The 20,335-nt window shown below is 37.0% G+C and overlaps 3 protein-coding genes across 3 annotated transcripts; 1 reads left to right on the top strand and 2 right to left on the bottom strand.

Moving 5' to 3' along the window:
• Positions 1-66: 66 nt before the first annotated feature.
• Positions 67-20,259, bottom strand: LOC124639513 (probable pseudouridine-5'-phosphatase). Its single transcript, XM_047176929.1, has 4 exons — positions 19,944-20,259; positions 12,595-12,813; positions 8,676-8,908; positions 67-1,320 (listed from the first exon to the last, which is right to left on the bottom strand). The coding sequence occupies exons 1-4, from the start codon at positions 20,056-20,058 to the stop codon at positions 1,144-1,146; spliced, it is 744 nt and encodes a 247-aa protein (XP_047032885.1). The 5' UTR covers positions 20,059-20,259; the 3' UTR covers positions 67-1,143.
• Positions 4,189-5,899, top strand: LOC124639509. Its single transcript, XM_047176915.1, has 5 exons — positions 4,189-4,345; positions 4,427-4,559; positions 4,716-4,898; positions 4,976-5,045; positions 5,379-5,899. Exons 1-5 carry the CDS (start codon positions 4,296-4,298, stop codon positions 5,831-5,833), a joined length of 891 nt encoding a protein of 296 aa, XP_047032871.1. The 5' UTR covers positions 4,189-4,295; the 3' UTR covers positions 5,834-5,899.
• Positions 5,113-7,900, bottom strand: LOC124639502 (putative nuclease HARBI1). Its single transcript, XM_047176902.1, has 6 exons — positions 7,806-7,900; positions 7,535-7,706; positions 7,157-7,347; positions 6,858-6,993; positions 6,590-6,731; positions 5,113-6,291 (listed from the first exon to the last, which is right to left on the bottom strand). The coding sequence occupies exons 1-6, from the start codon at positions 7,898-7,900 to the stop codon at positions 5,897-5,899; spliced, it is 1,131 nt and encodes a 376-aa protein (XP_047032858.1). The 3' UTR covers positions 5,113-5,896.
• Positions 20,260-20,335: the final 76 nt, after the last annotated feature.

Genomic DNA, 20,335 nt, shown 5'->3' with positions numbered 1-20,335 from the left:
GCAAAGCATAGCATGAAGAAAAGAGGGTAAAATTCTTTTTTGTGGAAATGAATTGAAAAACAATGCTCATATACAAATAATTTATTTCTTAAAATCATCTATAACTACCAGACTTTGTAAATAATAACAACAATCTGTATTGTCTACTACATTGATTGCACTATCCGGAGGTTTATAGAAATGAAGCCATTTCATCATCATCATCATCTCAGCCATAGGACGTCCACTGCTGAACATAGGCCTCCCCCTTAGATCATTTATATATTACAGAAGCCATTTATATACATGGTATTTTATACACAGTGTTATGTATTAAGGCATTGGATTAATTTTCATCATTCATACATTTTATTCTTTGCCCACCATGTTTTTAGGTCCTATAGGAAGGCAGGTCGTTTATTTAATACACACTAAGGCAGTGTTTTGTTGTGTTAAACATCAAACTTGTTCTTAATTTGTAACATTTTTTAAGAATAACATAGATATACATAACAAAAACACTTTCAACATTCATAGACAAGGGTAGCATTAAAAAGTATTTTTGCAAAGTCTAATCAATATTTGTTCCGAGATGTTTGGTCACACTACCCGCATCAATTGACATTAACAAACATACATACAGTAATATAATTATCTCTTAATACATTTAAGTACTATTACTAAATCTTATTTGTGTAACTACAGAAAAATATAATTAGTTGGGGTTCTTTACATGGCATATATATTTTTGTACTTTTTTTTACATCTAGTCGGTATTGAACTACAAATAAAAAGTCTGTATAAAAATAAAGACATAAATATTATTTCGGTTAGTCTACTACATCGAAAAATAATTGACGGATAGCTAGATTGCTAGGCTTGATTAGTAGGCAAATAAGGCTATGGCTGACTGTATAAAAGCCTACATGGTATTATTGTAAAATCTAAAACTTTGCTTTTGTGATAGATTGTATGTGAACTTTACTTGTAGCATAGTGAAAATGTAAACGAAAAATTATTCAGAAACTCTTTTTCAAAGACTAAAAACAATCTATAGACCTAAAACGTCCTTTCCACTACTTTCAAGATGCTACAAATAAAGTTTCACCACCAAAAAGTTTTTATACCACACTGATTCTTAAAAATTTAAATTTCGAACTACCGTCACTTGATCGCGGGTAGCCCGAACAGTTCCGGTTGGAACTTGGCCAGTGTTGGTAGTACGATGGTGGCGTGTGTTGTTAGCTTCTTATCTAAGTGAGGGTCAGGCACCATTACTGTTTGCATGCCTGCCTTGCAGCCGGCCGTCACGCCGTGAGGGGAGTCTTCGAATACTAGGCACTGGAATTGAAAAAGAAATGAGGTATGAAGTAAGTACCTATTAGTTAAGAATTTGATGGCATTCTGGTACCTATTAAAAAACTTGATCCTCAGTATTATGATGATTATGTACGCCTTAATGAGATGAAAATATTCAAATACCTACTTTTGTAATCATATCATGAATTTCAGACAGACAGTTCGAAGTTCTACAAAAATATGTGTTCAATCAACTCTGGCGCTTATACGAGTTTACTCAAAAAACTGCGTCTGCATCGTCTATGACGCTCATACCTACGTCATGGGATTTTTTACTCGAATGGACTTTCGGACGAACGAACTTTAATATTAGAATATCAGTAGCCAGCCAGAACACTTTTTCAAAACATATTAACGGCTGTTGCGATTTCGCCTTGAACTCGCTCAAAAGTGTGTGATTAATGTTCCTAATTTGCACCGCACGTTTTCACAATGCGATGTTAACAGCTTAAGCTGAGATTAACTTTAGATTTATTATGCAAAATTGTGGCTACTTTGTATGTAAGATTAAATAACTTTAAGTATATGCTAAAGGAGATTGGGCAAGAATGTATGAAGTTTGGTCCAAATGTCCACCACGAACGAGACCTATATAATTAAATACTCCACTTAATTTAGAGTAACTTTTACTAAGAAAGTAAAAAAAAAAAACAATGCCAAAAAAAAGTTATAGCCAAAAATGTATTCTTAATTTTCGGTAGTTTTTGTATGTTATCATTATTATTTTTTATTTTATTCCACTTCCATTTCCGCACTTTATCTAAAACTAAGATGAGTAAGACACATTTGCATATAAACAGCCCATATTTTTTTACCCGATGGATGTACGAATCACTAACCAATTGAGGCGCCAGAAGTGCTTGAATATACTCAGCGGTGCCTGGATCTAAGACAGTTCGATGTAACTGGTGGTGTCTTCAGGCCCGCCGCTAGCTGTTTGTTCGCCCGCGTGCAAAACTGATTATGCCGCCCTACTACTACATACGTTTTGTCAAAAAATATATAAGTGGGGGGGGGGGGATAAAGGGGGTCGGGTCCCCTTAAACCCACCTACTACTTTTGGATAAATAACTATTGCAATACATAACATACATTACACATAACTTTTTATTTACTTGAAATGTTCAGAGTAGGTTACTCTGTCCAGCAACAGTCCTGGGTTAGCCCATAAGCAAACTAAGCAATGCAAGCCGCTATGTATTGAAAGATTATGATTAACTTAAACTAACGCACTTAAATATCTATAACAATGTTTAAAGTCAGTAAAAGATGTTATTTGGTGGGTTTCCCGTTGAAAAGTCAACTTATAAGACACATAAGATATGTAAGGAAGCGCGAGCGGAGCGAGCGCGAAAATTTTTTAGTCTAAGGACACAAAACAAATAAAAACCACTGTAAATTAAGAAAGCGAAGTCAAAAAGTAAGATATGCATAGAAGTGAAGTGCAAAAGCCGCGAGCGAAGCGATCGCAATTTTTTCCTTAGAGTTTTCATGAAGTAAACATATCATAAAAAGCCATAACGGACGTGCGCGAAAAATGTTTTTTCGGAATTGAATGCCTCAACAATTAAACAAAGATAAAATGCGACATCTGACATGGAGCCGCGAGCGCAGCGAGCGCGAATTTTTTTGGGGATGCAAAGGGTGAAACAGTCAAAATTGATAGGACGACCAAAGCTAGGGCGGCTTTTTCTGAAATTTTATTGGTTTGATTTTGCCGCCCCCTAAATAGCATTTGCCCCACGCTACGCCACTGTTTGATCTTAAATCATTTTTAAGAATCTTTAATTTTGAAAATATCCTTTTAACAGATGTACCTAACTGAAACCGGCAGTGTAAGTAATATTCTTAGCGCTATTGCTGTGTTCGGAAATATTGAAATCAAATCATTAGTAAAAAGATATTGTATTTTTTAAATATTACGTGATAACTCGCTAGATTTGCCGCCCCCTAGGACGTGCCGCCCGCGTGCCGTGCACGCGCTGCACGCCCGCTTACGGCGGGCCTGGGTGTCTTCTCTTTAATAATGAACAATTCTATTTTATCAGAAGTTACAGAAAGTACGAAAATCGAATATCACGAAAAGTAATTGAAAAAATGAAATTGAAAAAATCTATAAAATGTTTTATTTGATTTTGCTATAACTTTTTTCTGGCATTATATATTTTTTTACTTTCATAACAAAAAATGTTCTATATTTAACGGGCTATCTGGCCATATAGGTCTCGTTCGTGGTGGACATTTGGACCGGAATCGCCCATTGTCCTTTTACGTGCAGTTTTCGAAAAGTGTATTGTAATAAGACAGTAGAAAAATTTTAGTTATAATGCTGCAAAGATTAGCGCAACCCACGTCAGTTGCATTTCGCGCGCTAAAAGTAGTTCAATCGAGGATATTGGATATTTCGGAACGAGTGGGCGGTAGTTTGAGTAAACAGTAGGCCAAGCACGAATATCTAACGTATTCGTATCGACAATGTATCGAGGCCTCGATTCGAAAACGGAGTTTGTCGATAGTAGGCAGCACGAACCACATTCGAAGCACTATCGAACACTCGATTCGAATTCTAATGTGACGTCATGCAAATGTAAATAGGGACGCGCCATAGTGAGCAAAATGAACGAATGTTGAATGAATCGTGCGTTCGAAAACTAACTCTAGTTATTAATATTTTTTTCACCTTTGATTAAACGTTTTATTATTATTAAATTATAATAAAAACTGAATGTTATATAAAGAAGAGACCCAAAGTTAATTATTAGACATTATAAAATGGCATTATCTTTAGCAATATAACATAGTTACGGAGATTTTTTTTTTTTTAAATGACGTGTACCGAACGCACCCACTTGACATCCGACGCGCGTAATGGCGCCAAATTTGTTTATGTTTTGCTACACAACAAAAGTATTTCTGTTTTTTTTTGCTACAAAGTGCTTTTAATATAATAAATAATTATGCGAACCAGTCAGACGCAGTATGAAATGATGGTGGAATTCATGGAAGCGTGAGTAAACAGTTTTAATAAGTTTGAGTGGCATAAACTTTAGTGTGAAGTATTTTAAGTGCAATGCTATTTCTATTCCAGAAACGGAGATTTGTCAAAACCTTCAGGCGGCCCACGAGGTCGCAATTTCATAAATATGAAATGGAAGGAGTTGTCAAATCAATTAAATAGTGAAGGCACAGGCGAATCAAGGTCTGAGGAGAAATGGCGCAAGGTATGTTAACTCAAGTGACGCTATTTTTTTTTGTTGTTGGGGCACTTGAATAAAGTCACTCTTAAGTGTCTGCTTTAATTAGTTAGGTATCCAATATCTTTGTGTGAAGTAAGTTTGTTTGGAATTCCTGCTTAAATAATTGTTTTTTAATTCAAGGTGTGGAGCGATTACAAAAATAATTGCAAGAAGAAGTGTGCCAAAATTAATAGGGCTGCTAGTGGCACTGGTGGAGGGCCAGCACTTCAATTATCCTTGACTGATTTAGAAAACCGAGTCATGCAGATAATTGGAGTGCAGGCAGCTACTGGCTTGGTGGTGGAAGAAGCAGGGTTTCAACGGGTTAGCTACTTACTTACCTATTTTTAAAATTGTTTTTTTTTCTTTATTAACTAGTAATTATTATTTTTTAATTTCAGGAAGCTGCTGAAATTTCTCAACCATCAGAGATGAGAGTTCCTGATGCACATGTGGATGACTATGAAATAGGTAAATATGAATTTTACTTTTATAATAATTTTTTTAAATTAAATTAAAACTTTTATAAATTAATCAATTTATGTAAATATGTTTAATGTGGTTACAAATATTTGCTATGTATGTTTATGCATCCATAAATTAGGTACATAAAAGCATCATAATGTTTGTTCAATGTCAAGTCTTGAAAAAAAAATATTTATACATAAATCCCAATAAATTTATACATAAAATATTTAGACATAAATATCACATTACACAGTAAATGTTTTTTCTATGAGAACTCAAGTTTCTGCTAATAAGAAAAAGGCCTAGTCAAATTAACATTAATAAAATGTTTTACAGATTGGAATATTCCGGGCACAAGTAGTCAGCCAACAGTGGCTCCCCCTAGACCGCCGAGTCCACGAGATGAAACCCCTGTTCTCCCATCCACTGATCCTCAAATACATGAAGAGGAGATGTGGAAACCACCACCACAAAAAAAAGCCAAACAACATATAGGAAAAATGTTTTTAGAAGCAGATAGAAAGGCAAAGGAGTATGCTAGAGAGCGTGATAGGGCCTATGAAGAATTAGAGAAAGAGCGGTTGCGGATTAGGACAGAAGAATTGAGAGTTAGAGAATTAGAGGTGAAAGAAAGGGTGAGACAAAGAGATGATGAATTGAGAGTGAGAGAATTAGAGATGCATGAAAGGGTGAGACAAAGAGATGATGAATTGCGATTACAGGCTAAATGGTTGGACTTTATGAAAGAGGCTATGGAAGTTTTTGTAAGGTGTATGGAAAAAAAAACTTAGATTAAGGTTATTTTTTAATTGTTCAAAAATGCAATTTTTAAAATTATTAATAAAGAATTAAAGTTATGAGTGTAATCTATTAATTCTATCTACTAAAATATTCCTCATCGCCCTTCCCCTAATTAAGTCATCTCCTCCATTTTCCTGAAAAAGATGGTCAGAAAAAGATAAAGATATGTTTTGGAGTTCTTCTGGTTCCGGTTCGGGTACGTTAAATTTTAGGGCTAAATTATGCAACACACTGCACGCAGTAATGATTTTTGCACATTTCTCCGGTCCATAGTGGAGTGTGCGATCTTTACATAAGCAACGCCATCGGTTTTTTAATCGGCCAAAAGTATTTTCTATAGCCACCCTCGTCTTTCCATGGACTGCTGTGTATTTGTATGCTGGAGTCCCTTCAGCAGCATCCGGAATTGGTGTCATTAACCAGGGGCGTTGTGGATAGCCGGAATCACCTGTAAATATTCAAAACTTTAATTTTTAAATATTCAATCTTTTTTTATTTTCAATTATCTTGTAAACTAGCTGACCTAGCAAACTTTGTGTTCCCATATTTTTTACCCGATTTTTTTAATTATTTTAGTTTAGTAAAAATCGTGTTCCTGACTAAAACGAACACAACAAAGAATTATCCAATTTACAGAATAGTCGTTTGAAAATTATACGTCTACATTAGATTACAATTACAAATATATTCGGCAAATCAATTTTATTATTTATGTAGATGGATGAATTTACTTGATTGTTACTAACCTAATAACCATACATGTTCATTATTTCGATGTAACTCCTGCATGTAGTTATTAGCTAGGCTATTTTCCCATATGAAAGCGTCGTGGGTGGCTCCTCCATATTTTGCATTCACATTTAGAATTCGGCCGTCACTATCACATATCTAAAATAAAGATAAAACCATTAGTAGGTACACTGGTATACCATAGTAAAGTGGTACATACATAATGCTAGTATGTTATTAGTAGTGCTCAATCGCATACATAGTTACAAAAAACGAAATGCTTACCATTTGTACATTTAATGAATGAAAATGTTTTCTACAATAAAATAAATGTTCAATTTCTTTCCTGGGTGTAAAAATATGGAAATGGCATCCATCAATGCATCCTATAACTCCAGGAAAACCGTACTTCGCAAAAAAGCTGTAAGACAAAAATAAATATATTTTAATAGGCAATCATATGTTAGTATTAGAAATTAATGTTAAAAAGTATACAATAACACTATGTTTTAAACGTACTTCTACAAAAAAAATACTTAGATACATTTCCCCTCATAGATACCTATCACAATGTTCATACTAACTTGCTTTTTACTAGGTCTCTTTCAGCTCGAGTACTGGGGAATCTTATAAAGGTGTTAAGGATTGCAGGAGTTACAAGAGCATCAGTGACTTCCTTCACACATTTGCTCACTGTTGTTTGGCCCAAATATTTAGCCATTCCCACTATTCGCTGATATGAACCATTGGCATAAAAAGATAATGCACAAAGAACCTGAAACATAAAATATTTACTTATTTGATTTTAAGGATGTAACAATTTACTATTAGCTTTATAGATACCTATTTTGTCATATTAAATAAGTTGCAATTCGGTATACACTTCCATTTCAATACTGAAATACAAGTAGAAGATATTGAATAGGTATATTTATGTAGAATCTAAGTGGTTAGGTACCTACCTTAAGTTCTAGACTAATTCTAGAACTCGATGTTAATGATGTTTTATGTTTAAGTTGCTCACAGAGGAACTTAAAAGCTTCTTTATTTAGGCGATATCTATTTTTAAATTCGGTTTCATTTATGTCCAGTGGGTTAATTCTATTCCTAAGTTTTGCTCTGCGCGTAATTTCTCTACAATGATTAAAAATAAACATATAATTAACTCAATTTTTTTCAAACACATTAATTCAATAGGTACGCAAATAAATAAAATATGATTTAATTACTTACCTTGTTTCTCGTGATTGATATCCATAATTTTCTATTAAATTTGCCGCCAAAAAATAATATGCGGTACTACGTTCATACAGTGGCGGTCTTTGCATTTTAAATTATATTGAAGCTATTACTAATTGTTCCAATAACTTAACAATAATTTTAAAACACTTTTATTCACAAAACTAACTCTAAACAAAACATAAACACGGTTAAAACTATATTTTTACACTTCTCGAAACCTTTCTCACCGACTATTTTCAAGTGAATAATGTTTCGACCATACTCGATAGCCAGCCTTCGAGAGTTTACGTTACCGTACGTCAAAACAATGTTCGTGCTGCCAAAAATCTCACAATTGTTTATAAGTATCGAGTTTCGTTTACCATCTCGTTTCGATTTCGATACGACAGCGCGCCAAAATCATTCGTGCTGCCATGTTTTGTTTCCTTTTACGCCCGATAGGGGCGCTGTACAATTCTCATACAAATGTTACTCGATTTCGATACGAATAACTTTTCGCAAATATTCGTGCTTGGGCCTCAGTTCCTATTTCAAAAACAAGAACGGTATTGACTTCAAACAAAACTGCGAATGTTAGTACATACTGCAATAAGTTTGTTATGGAGTCTTTGGTTTGGTAATGATTGCGTAACTGGTATTTAGAATCCTGTGATATTCCTAATTTGAATCAAACATCGGCTTTGAGACTAAAGTAAAGATGAATTATGGGAAAAGATACTTCTCATAATCCCATCTGCGAATATTTTTTTTTATAATCTTATCTTTGAATTAAGTTAAGACTACTAGAACCAAGATGCTTCGCATTATATCATATCATAATCATATTTTTTCAACTCTTCAATTACTACAACAACTAATTACCTTAGAAGGATCCGGTTTATCAGGAAACCTGGCAGCCGCTACCAAAAATATGTCAGGGTGTGGTTTTCCATACTTGACTTCCTTATCCGTGCTGCCCATTACCATGTGATGGAAGTATGAGAATAGTTCTTTGTGTTGGGCTATCTTCGTTTCCACTGATCTTGCACTTGAGGAGGTGGCTAGGGCGAAAGGGACCTTGGTTTTGTGTAAGTGACGTATTAACCTTTCGGCACCTGGAATGGAATAGTAAGATTTGGGTTGTAAGATGAAACATGTAGGTATTTCTAAGCTGCAAAGATTCTAGAAAATTGGTAACTACATGCGTTTAGGGTTTTTGTTTATTATCTCTGTGCAGCATTTTTGAGGTTTCCAGAGTGACCCACTCCGAAGAGAATAGGGAGGTTTATTCGATAGAAATCTGAAAAGTTTAATCTATGGGTACTGGGGAACCTAATTTAGGAATGTGAACTTAGTTTGACAGTTAGAATGTAAGAATTATAGTTCGGCCATTCAGAGAATGCGTTCCTGACACGTCGCGATTGAACTGACGACGTAACTTTGCAATGGCGTTGCAGTTACGATAAAAATATTTTTGCTGGTTGTTTACCGTTTTAACAATTGAGGAGCATTAAAACAACATTATTATATCAATAATCAATGAATGTAGTTACGTCGTCAGTTCAATCGCGACGTGTCAGGAACGCATTCTCTGAATGGCCGAACTATAGCAAGTTGAACTTGCTAAGGTACCTACAATCCAATTTTTCATACACCAAATTCTGACATAACACGATAAACTATAGCTGATAAAATGGCCACAGGCCAAGTCAATTAGCACCTAGCTCATACAATAAAACGAGATTTTGTTTTGGTGCACGTCACTGATAAAATTAAGTAATTCACTATTTAGGTGAAGCAGTATTTACTTATTTATCAAAGTGCATACAACGGGAGCTAGATATCGATGATAACAATGATATAGTATCTTCTGATTATTTACTTTGCTGGTTTCTTGAGGACATTTGAGATTTTTTTGTTTGCTGTCTAGTCTGGAGAATAGTACTAATTATATTTTTGGAATTTATATTTTGCATCGGAGATTGCACCCCACTGCACTTGTGTTCGCGCGTATTCTTATACCTATGGCCTGCGACGCTGGGGCCCGATTCTCCTAATTTTACTTAAGCGCCATACGATTCACGTTCGACTCGATTCGACTGAGATCCAATCCCGACTCGATTACGATTGAAGCGTGTGTGGCATTCCGCTATTTTTTCTTTGAAATAAACGTTTTTATCCTTTTCTGTCATTCAATAATGAATCGTTTTGTCTGCAAATGATTTACGATTGCAAAATTATTGTACAGCAAACTACCGTATAGACCAAAATCACCAAAATAGCAGACCAATCGCACACCAATCAAATGTCAATCGAATACGATTGGTCTTTTATTAGTAGCAGAATGCCCGATATGGTTAAAACTGCTATTGCGATCATATTGCGATTCGTTTTCTATTCGATTTTGACATTATTAACTTAGGAGAATCGGGCCCCTGGCTTATCTCCTACGGGAGCATTGCGTAGCTTAAACGCTAGGTATTTTTTGAACCAGGTCCCTACATACTTTCCTGAATATAAGGCTAGTTAAGTATGGTCTTTCTGGGGCAAGGTCTTTCGTGTACCAGATGCTATACACGAAACGGTTCACTTGATTAAAGTCAATTTATAAATTACACGAACACGAATTGTCACGGATGATACCTAAGACGGCGGATACAAATTAATGCTCCGTTCATGTTATGAATTGATGTTAGACTAAATCAAATCTAAAATAGTTTTGAAGAGACAGTACTTATATATCTATTTATTGTTTGGGCTCTGGAGTCTGGGGTCACTGGAGTATCAGAGAGCCGCAAGTACGCTTGGGATTTAAGTAAAACTCCTTGGTATAAAAACTAGGATGTTCAGACAAGTACTAAAAAAAGAATTACATAATCGTATTATTGCTAAGTCTAATTTAGCTGTGAACCTTGGACGTGAACTGTGCGTCTCAATGAATATGGATTTTTGCCAAGCGTCTAAATTGCATTGTATTGACCGTTATATTCATTGACTTCCTGACAGTGCTTTGATACAAATAAAGAAAATATAGCTGCTTTTAGAAAGCGGTTTTAGATTTTTCATTAATGATAATTCGTATCTATTGCTATCTATTCTCTTCCCTGGTGTATGCTTTTCGCCGATGACATTGTTCTGGTGGGGGAGAGTGGGCCAGAGGTCCAGAGTAGACTGGAGGCATGGCGGCTGAGACTGGAGACAGTGGGTTTAAAGGTGAGCAGGAGTAAAACCGAATACCTTCATTGTGATTTTGGCGGTATTTCGGGACCCATGACCATAACCCTAGCCGGCATGCCCCTACCAGTTTGCTCCGACTTCCGGTACCTTGGTTCACTCGTCCAAAGTGACGGTGAGGTGAACAGGGACGTTACGCATCGGATCAATACTGGATGGATGAAGTGGCGACAGGTAACTAGCGCTATTTGTGACCCGCGGATGCCCCTCAAACTGAAGGGCAAAATTTACAAATCCGTCATTAGACCTGTCGTCCTGTATGGATCGGAGTGTTGGGCATTGAAAAAGAGGGACGAGAAGAGAGTGCATGTAACAGAAATGAGAATGCTGAGATGGATGTGTGGTGTTACAAGAATGGATAAAGTGAGGAATGATTACATTAGAGGAAGTCTGAAAGTAGCGCCAGTTACAGAAAAGATGAGAAGTAGAAGATTGTCGTGGTATGGACATGTAATGAGGAGGGATGATACGCATGCAACAAAGTGTGTGCTAAGTATGAATGTAGATGGATGGAGAGGAAGAGGAAGACCTAAGAAAAGATGGATGGATTGCCTGAAAGATGATATGAATAGGAAGGGAGTGAGTGTCAGTATGACGAGTGACAGGGGAAAATGGAAGAAAATGACATATTGCGCCGACCCCAAGTAATATTTGGGAACAGGGCAGGAGAAAGAAGAAGATAATTCGTATCTATTTACAAGACTTCTTGTCATGTTCCCAAGTCAGTTGGGGTCGGCACAATACGTATTTTTCTTCCAATTCTATTTACAATACTCGTATAGTTTGATTATTACAATACAAGACTTATCGATCGGCCGTCAGGATATGGATTTGTCCATCAATTCAACCATCTGTCCACGGCATCGTGCAACTGTCGAATCGATAGGTCTGTTAGGCAATGGACGAGAAAACTCCTCAAAAAAAAAGTCAGAATTATCAGTGTTATTATGGACTTACTCAGGGCCAGAAATAAAGCCCTGTGCAGCATCAGTAAAACCAGGGTAATATCAGAAAATATAGCAATACCTAATAGAATGCCTTATTACAATAGCTGATAAAATGAAATAATGATTCTTACAATTTCTGATTGCAAAAACGCTAATTTATAGTCAATACAGTTTTAGTACTCATAAAGTTATTTAATGTCCCCATTAGGAGTATTGTTTATGGTCTCAAATTGTATGTGGAAATGTTGTAATCAACTTGAACATTTATGATTCCATACTGTAAGTATATTCTGATTACACCACAAAATGACAGATGGAAACCCTGAAAACATAGGGAATTTATTTGCGACACTTAACATGATTGGGACACTTAAGTTAAATACTGTGTTGAAACTTCTACGAACTGCTACCACAAGACAAAATCCTTGTTATCATCTTCCAAGCCTTTTCCTAAGTATGTTGGGGTCTACTGCAAGTCTATCCAAATGCAACTGAGTACCAGTGTTTCAGAAGGAATAGCTGCCTATCTGACCTCCTCAACACAGTTACTAGTTACCCATGCAAAATAAAAAATCTTTGCATGTTTCATTTTTGGATAGTCAATAAAATATTCAACATACCATCCAATAAAGGTGCTCCTGCTAACATAGTGTCTCCTAACACCAGCAACTCGTCTCTAAACTCCTTTGGTGAGACCGGTAACTTCAGTTCTTTGCACAAGATCTCCGAAAGCCGCTGTTCCGTACCGCCCAGGACTTTCATCATCAACTCGTCTGTATAAACATGGCCGTATTTTGCACATAGCTGTGTTATCATTTTCTTGTAGACCAGTTCCGTATCTGAAAATAAATATTAATTTGCAGATTAACATAAAAAGTGGAGGGGGAGGTCTTTTTCCTGTGGGGCCTTAATTTTAAGATTAGGCTTTGGCCATGGGCATCTTTTTGAAATTACATATTTCTATTTGGAAATTTCACTAACATAAATAGCAAAATATGTATAATGTTACAATTTTAATACCTACTTACTATATCAGCCAACAGGTTTTGCACTAATTATTTTAGAATCTGTTTTCTGTTACTTTATGAATAAATGAATTTTGAATATAGTTAACATTAATATTGAATCAAATTGGTATTTTGATTTATTAGTATATCGGGTGTGTCGTTCACAATCACATTAAATGAAATGCGTTAATATACTGGTTAATAGGGTATAATTTAGGCGATCACCAAAAATATTTTTAAGACTCTAAGCTGAGGCACCAAATAAAATAAACAACTCCAAAAAAAATAAATTGACTTTATTAAAAGGGCACTAAAGTATATAATATTATGATCCAAAAAAAATAAAATAACATCAGAAAAATCGCAAATCTCGCACAAATATTATTTTTGGTTCCCAAAATGGATTAATGGTCACCAAATTCTATCCAACTAAAAGATTAATATTACTACCAAAATCAAAGTTAGTGACGAAAACGAATCGCTGCAAAACCGACTCCACGTAGTCTTGTCTGCCCTACCCCTAGAGTGCAATTCAAAACCGCGTAGGCGCAGAGGGGCGAGGCGGCCTGCGAGCTGAGGCGCAGGTAGTTTTTGAGGCTCGCCGCCGCGGCTGAGGCTGGCCGGCAGAGCCGGCCAGCAAGCCGAAGCTGCGGTGGTGAGCGTGAAAACCATCTGCGACGATAAGCTCGCATGGGACCGCCGGAGCCCCGCAGTGCCGGAGCCGTGACAGAAGCCATGCTTGCTGCATGTTGCGTGCTTACATTTTACTACTGAGTTACACACAAATTCATATAACAATAAATAAGCGACGTACGTTTGGGAACCCCAGTATATTAATTGGTATTTGGGAAATATTCTAGCGATCGTTAGCTTTTTTAGTCTAACAAAAAACCGGCCAAGTGCGAGTCGGACTCGTGCACGAAGGGTTCCGTAAATTACAGTTAAATCAACCTATCTCAAAAACTATAAGAGATACTTTGATCAAACCAAAAATCGTTGAAAGAGTTAATTAGCATGCATCACCTCTATTTTTTTTAGAATTTTATACCCCGTAGTTATAAAAATAGAGGGGGGGGGGACATACTTTTTACGACTTTGAGAGCTGATATCTCAAAAACCGTTCACTTTAAGAAAAATGTTTTTTAGAAAACTTTATATCATTTTAAAAGACCTTTCCATTGATACCCCACACGGGTATGTACATCGAAAAAAAAAATTTCATCCCTCAGTTACATGTATGGGGGACCCCACCCCCAATTCTTTTTTTTACTATTTAGTGTCATATTTTTGTGAACTCCGCCGATGACGGTCCCAAGCCCGTATGAAAAAGGAGGAGGGTTGGCTGAGGAGAAGAGACCCAACCAGCTGTAAAAGGTCAACGTCGAGCATCGAGCGACGGTTAACTAACTCGATCAAGAACTTCTCAGTTGTAGGTAGGAAATGACCGCAACACCCGCTGGTCTGATGGACACGGGGGCCTTGGCTTAATCGCCTGGACCAAGAGGTAGAAATCCTCAATAAAAAGTTACCCCAATCCTAAGGTGGGCCCCGCGCCGACAGGATGCATGGCTTGTGGGAGGCAAGTCAATAGCGCCAACCTCGACGGACCCGGCCAACGTCGTTGAATAAGAGCCTTCACTGGGGAATGGGCGTCACCCCTAGTGTGACAATTTAATTCGACCCTACTCGTGGGAACAAATATGAGCTTAACTAATCCCAATAAATTAGATGATAAATTAGATAATAGTAATCAAAAGATCCTAACCCAACAACTTTTTCACAAGGGAATTCTACTAAACAGACCAAGATCAAACTCGTTTAGCGGACCAACCAGTGCATCCACAAAACCCATCGACTTGACCACTGAAGCATCTGAAGGAGAAAACCACTCGACTCAAAAGGAAGAGTGGAACCAGGTTAACTATGGTAAAAGACACAGAACAAGTCCAGAAATAACCCAAAGAAAAAACAAACAAACCAAGCTGAACTACTGGCTCGCAACACCTACCGCAATAGAGACATCAAACACCTTTACGGAGCTCGAGGTTACTGATGACAAAACTACATCTGAGAATCCAGCGCCTAAACCAGCAAGACCACCCCCACTATTTATTGACAAAGTCGGTAACATCCAGCCTTTACTCAAAATGTTAGAAGAAGTGGCACCCGGAGACTATGAAATCAAGGTATTGCGAGGCGAAAAAGTTAAAATACAGCCCAAGTCACCTGATTCATACTCAATCATTTATAAAAAACTCAAAGAAAAAAACACAGAGTTCTACACCTACCAACCAAAACAAGAACGTTGCTACAGAGTGGTGTTAAAACACCTTCACCCTTCCACCGATAAAGAAGAAATAAAAAACGCTCTGGAAGAACTCGGACACAAAGTTACAAATGTTTGGAATATAAACAGTAGTAAAACAAAGCAAGCCCTACCATTTTGGAACATTGAACTAAGCCCAAACGATAATAATAAAGACATCTACAAAGTAACATCCTTATTACATTGCCGTATCGTAGTTGAAGCGCCCAGACCAAAAAGAGCTGTTCCTCAATGCTCCAATTGTCAAGAATACGGACATACCCAAAAATTTTGCCACAGACAGCCTAGATGCGTCAAATGTGCAGGATTACATCATACCTCACAATGCTCGCGTAAAGAACGCTCGGACAAGGTGAAATGTATACTTTGTGAAGGTAATCATCCCGCCAACTACAAGGGCTGTATCGTGTATAAAGAGCTACAAAAAGTGAAATACCCGACACCGCATCTAGCAAAGAAAAATATGTCAGAACGCCCAAGAAACCAACAAGAACACACGGGCAAAGTAACAAATAATACCAGACTATACTCTGAAGTAACAAAAAATAACAAAAATCCATCTTGCCCCACTGAAAATACAAATGCGGAAAATCTCAGTATTGCTAATGAACTTAAAGGCATGAGGGAGATTCTAGTAGCCCTTATGAATCAAATGGTTATAATGACAAAAACGTTTACCGATCTCATCTCAAAACTACCATCCCATTCAGCACATTAAAAATGTGTATATGGAACGCCAATGGCTTGTCCAACCACTCGGAAGAGTTAAAAATATTCTTAAAAATACATCAAATAGACGTGCTATTAATCTCCGAAACCCACTTCACCTCAAAAAGTTACTTCAAACTTCCAGGGTACATCTTGTATCACACGAATCATCCAGACAACAAGGCACACGGTGGATCAGCCATCATTATCAGGTCAAACATCAAACACCATCAACTAGGAAACTACTGCACCAATTCTATCCAAGCTACAAGTATTGTAGTAAGTGACTGGACCAACGACATTACAGTATCGGCCCTTTACTGTCCACCTAGATACACAATAAAGGAAGCTGAGTTTAATCAATACTTTCTAACCCTTGGATGTCGATTCATAGCAGGAGGCGACTACAACGCCAAACACACCTTTTGGGGATCAAGACTCATCACACCTCGAGGGCGGGAACTCCTGAAATGTATACAATCAGGCAACATGAATGCCCTTTCCTCTGGCGAACCAACATACTGGCCAACTGATGCAAGGAAAATCCCAGATGTCATTGACTTCTGTGTAACTAAAGGAATCGCTGAAAGTTACATAACCTGCTATAACTGCCAAGACATGTCGTCTGACCACTCTCCGGTCCTGGTGGAACTGCATACTAGCATCAAAAAGCGAAATACAAAATGCACACTACACAATAAATTAACCAACTGGACTCTATTCCGCGAACTCGTAGACGAAGCCTTTCAGGATTCGGCTCCCCTAAAATCAGCAGACGACATAATCGAAGCAGTACAATACTTTAATCGTAGTGTACAAGATGCTGCTTGGTCCTCTACTCCACTTCCAGAATTTAAACACATAGAAAACCACGTTCCTAAACGTACTTTGGATAAAGTTATTCTAAAAAGAAGCATTCGGAAACAGTGGCAGAACAACAGAAATCCTATTATCAAAAAATATTTTAACCACCTGACACGACAACTCAAACACAGCTTAGAACAAGATCGTAATGATAGGTTCCACAATTATCTCTCCAGCTTAAACGCTACTGCTTCCTCAGACTATTCGTTATGGAAAGCGACAAAAAAACTTAAGAGACCAATAAATGTTTCACCTCCTCTCAGGAATCTCGACGGCACTTGGGCACGAACGGACCTAGAGAAAGCTAGACTATTCTCAGAGCACCTTTCAAACGTTTTCACACCCCATCCTTATGAAGGCTCACCTGAACATATGGCAGAAATCACTGAAGCTCTAGAGTCCCAAACTTCTAATGAGACTGTAGAATTACCAATAAAATTCACAAAAAACGAAGTAATCAACATCCTCAAGAAATCAAACCCTAAAAAGGCACCTGGATATGATCTCATAACAAATCGAGCATTACAGGAATTACCCGCATCTGGTGTAACTTTCCTCACATCGATCTTCAACGCCATTACTAGACTTAGCTTTTTCCCCCCGCAGTGGAAGGTTGCACAAATAATTATGATCCTGAAACCAGACAAACAACCAGAAGAAGCTAAATCATACAGACCAATAAGCTTGCTACCAATTACGTCAAAAATATACGAGACTCTACTCTTGCAACGCATCCTGCCGATACTCAGAGACAAAGAACTAATTCCTGATCACCAGTTTGGGTTTCGCAGCAAACATTCAACTATCGACCAAGTACATAGACTAACAAAAAAAATCATGGAATCCCTTGAGGCCAAAACTTATTGCGCAAGCGCATTTCTGGATATATCCCAAGCGTTTGACCGTGTCTGGCACGCAGGGTTGCTCTATAAAATCAAGGCTACATTACCTAACTATCTGTTTGAAGTACTAAAATCCTTCTTGCAACATCGACATTATATTGTCCAGAATGGAGAGGCCCTATCCAAATTATGCCCCATAAGTGCAGGTGTTCCTCAAGGGAGTGTTTTGGGACCCATACTCTACCTGCTTTTTACCGCAGATCTACCCACATCGGAGATGGTGACCACAGGTACATTTGCTGATGACACTGCGATCCTGGCCTCTCATAGCGATCCGATTACCGCTTCAAAATTACTTCAAACCGGTCTAAACGAAATATCCCATTGGCTCAAAAAATGGCGTATAAAAGCGAACGAGACCAAGTCTGTGAACGTCGTTTTCACGTTAAGAAGAGGGAGCTGCCCCGCAGTGTCACTCAACAACATAGAAGTCCCACAAGCTGAAAGTGTAAAATATCTTGGCCTGCACTTGGACAAGAGGCTTACCTGGCAGAAACACATATTTACAAAAAGGAAACAACTTGGCATCCAAACTAGGAAACTCTATTGGCTTATTGGCAAGAAATCACAACTTTCTCTTGAAAATAAAATTTTACTATATAAGGCTGTACTGAAACCTATATGGGCATACGGTATACAGCTGTGGGGTACTGCATCGCACTCCAATATTGAAATTCTGCAACGATTTCAAAACAAATTGCTACGGATGATAACCAATGCCCCTTGGTTCATACCAAACGAACTGCTTCACCACGACCTAAGAATGCCTACAGTAAGGGAGGAAATAGCACGCTATACAAATTCATATAAGTTACGGATATCGAAACATCCAAACCGCCTCGCCCGGCCCCTTATGGACGAAGAGCTACAAATGCGACGACTAAAGCGACGAATCCCTCAAGATTTGGTCCAATCACAGTAACATATCACTGTCTCAGCTGATGAGGATGTAACATAGGTTACATACCACGCAAGCCATTAGAAGCACATCCTACATACTTCTGAATGTCCCAGAGAAGGAGACAGATTGTAGTAATAAATAAAAAAAAAAAAAAAAAAAAAAAAAAAATATTTTTGTAGCGGTTCATACAACACATATTCCCATCAAATTTCATCACTGTAGTACTTATAGTTTCCGAGTAAATCGGCTGTGACAGACGGACAGACGGACAGACGGACATGACGAAACTATAAGGGTTCCGTTTTTGCCATTTTGGCTACGGAACCCTAAAAATGACCAAATTAGGAGTCATGGTATTACATAATTGGTAACATCTAAGTAGTGACAATATATAATATTTGGTCTAAAGTGTATTTTAAAGGCGTCCATATATTTTTTTAGTAGTCAATAATACGAAAAAATGGTTTTACCTAATAATATTTTTGGAAACGTTATTTGGTGACCATTTATCCATTTTGGTAACCGTTTAGAATTTTTTTGGTAGTAAAATAGGTACTTTTTTGGGTGGTGTTTAAACACAAGCCTGGTTAATATATGTCGATTAACACAAAGAAAAAAGAAAAATACGTAAAAATAAAAAAATGAATTTTTCAAAGTAAATAGAATAAAAATTTGCGAAAATTAGAACACCATATAAAAGTCAGTCATTACAAACAACTGAAATTCTCCCTTGAAAACTGACAGCTGTCAACTGATCAAAACATTCGATACTCCTAACTTTATGTCTGCTTTACACAATATGTTGTTGTAAATTATAAAAACGAAAAATGACTCCTGTGGTTAAACCACTGAATGGATTAGGTTGTTTTTTTTACAAATCGCCATAGAATATCATAGAGTATATGCGATAGGATTTAATGTGATTGTGAACGACCCACCCTGTATATTACATATGCATTTGTGTTATCAGTACCCTTAAGAGACAGGCTGTAGGCTGTTTGTCGTAGTGGTTTTATGCCAAATAAATTATTTTAAAATTTTAAAGTCATGATCAGGAAGAAAATTGAAATGAGAAGGCATTGATCACGTTTGCTCAAGTATTGTTCAGGTATAGACATAGATTAGGTTTAATAATATTCCAATCTACCACAACTAATTGAATATAATGAATGTTTACTATTTATTATGTAAAAGTGTGATATATATAACCTTGCGATTCAATAACATTGACAATAGCGCGAAGGTCATCGTTGCTACTCACCAAGCAGAAGTCCGTCCATGTCGAAAATACAGTGCGTTACTTTCTTATAATTCGGCGTCGAGTAAAACCTCGCGCCTATCACCCGCGACACACTTTTTAATAAATATATCCTCATGGTTACCGGTTTCGTCAAATTATTTATAATTATGAACGATATGTACACCGCTTTCAGTATTATTTACAAAGCAATACTATCATAAACACATTTACACGAGTTTTACTTATTTTTATTGATGATTTTATTTTCTAAAAACACAAAACGTGCGCTCATTGATTGAATAACATTTCTTCTATTTTGTTTCATTGACATTTGGCATATTTCTACACTGACAATGACAATTTATTTACGTCAGAGATATAATATTCTTGACCAATCGCCTCAAAGATACCTT

The sequence above is a fragment of the Helicoverpa zea genome, chromosome 2, assembly GCF_022581195.2.
Source record: "Helicoverpa zea isolate HzStark_Cry1AcR chromosome 2, ilHelZeax1.1, whole genome shotgun sequence".
In the NCBI taxonomy this organism is placed as follows: Eukaryota; Metazoa; Arthropoda; class Insecta; order Lepidoptera; family Noctuidae; genus Helicoverpa; species Helicoverpa zea.
This window is presented reverse-complemented; position numbering and strand designations above follow the sequence as displayed.

Bases quoted from the DNA above. Each gene is read 5' to 3' on its own strand.
- LOC124639509 (XM_047176915.1), top strand. From the start codon at position 4,296: ATGCGAACCAGTCAGACGCAGTATGAAATGATGGTGGAATTCATGGAA. The intron at 4,560-4,715 runs GTATGTTAACTC...TTTTAATTCAAG, and splicing joins CTGAGGAGAAATGGCGCAAG to GTGTGGAGCGATTACAAAAA. The intron at 4,899-4,975 runs GTTAGCTACTTA...TTTTAATTTCAG, and splicing joins AAGAAGCAGGGTTTCAACGG to GAAGCTGCTGAAATTTCTCA.
- LOC124639502 (XM_047176902.1), bottom strand. From the start codon at position 7,900: ATGCAAAGACCGCCACTGTATGAACGTAGTACCGCATATTATTTTTTG. The intron at 7,707-7,805 runs GTAAGTAATTAA...TAATCATTGTAG, and splicing joins TATCAATCACGAGAAACAAG to AGAAATTACGCGCAGAGCAA. The intron at 6,994-7,156 runs GTTAGTATGAAC...TTTGTCTTACAG, and splicing joins AGAGACCTAGTAAAAAGCAA to CTTTTTTGCGAAGTACGGTT.
- LOC124639513 (XM_047176929.1), bottom strand. From the start codon at position 20,058: ATGAGGATATATTTATTAAAAAGTGTGTCGCGGGTGATAGGCGCGAGG. The intron at 12,814-19,943 runs GTGAGTAGCAAC...ATTTATTTTCAG, and splicing joins CATGGACGGACTTCTGCTTG to ATACGGAACTGGTCTACAAG. The intron at 1,321-8,675 runs GTAATTAGTTGT...TTTCAATTCCAG, and splicing joins ATAAACCGGATCCTTCTAAG to TGCCTAGTATTCGAAGACTC.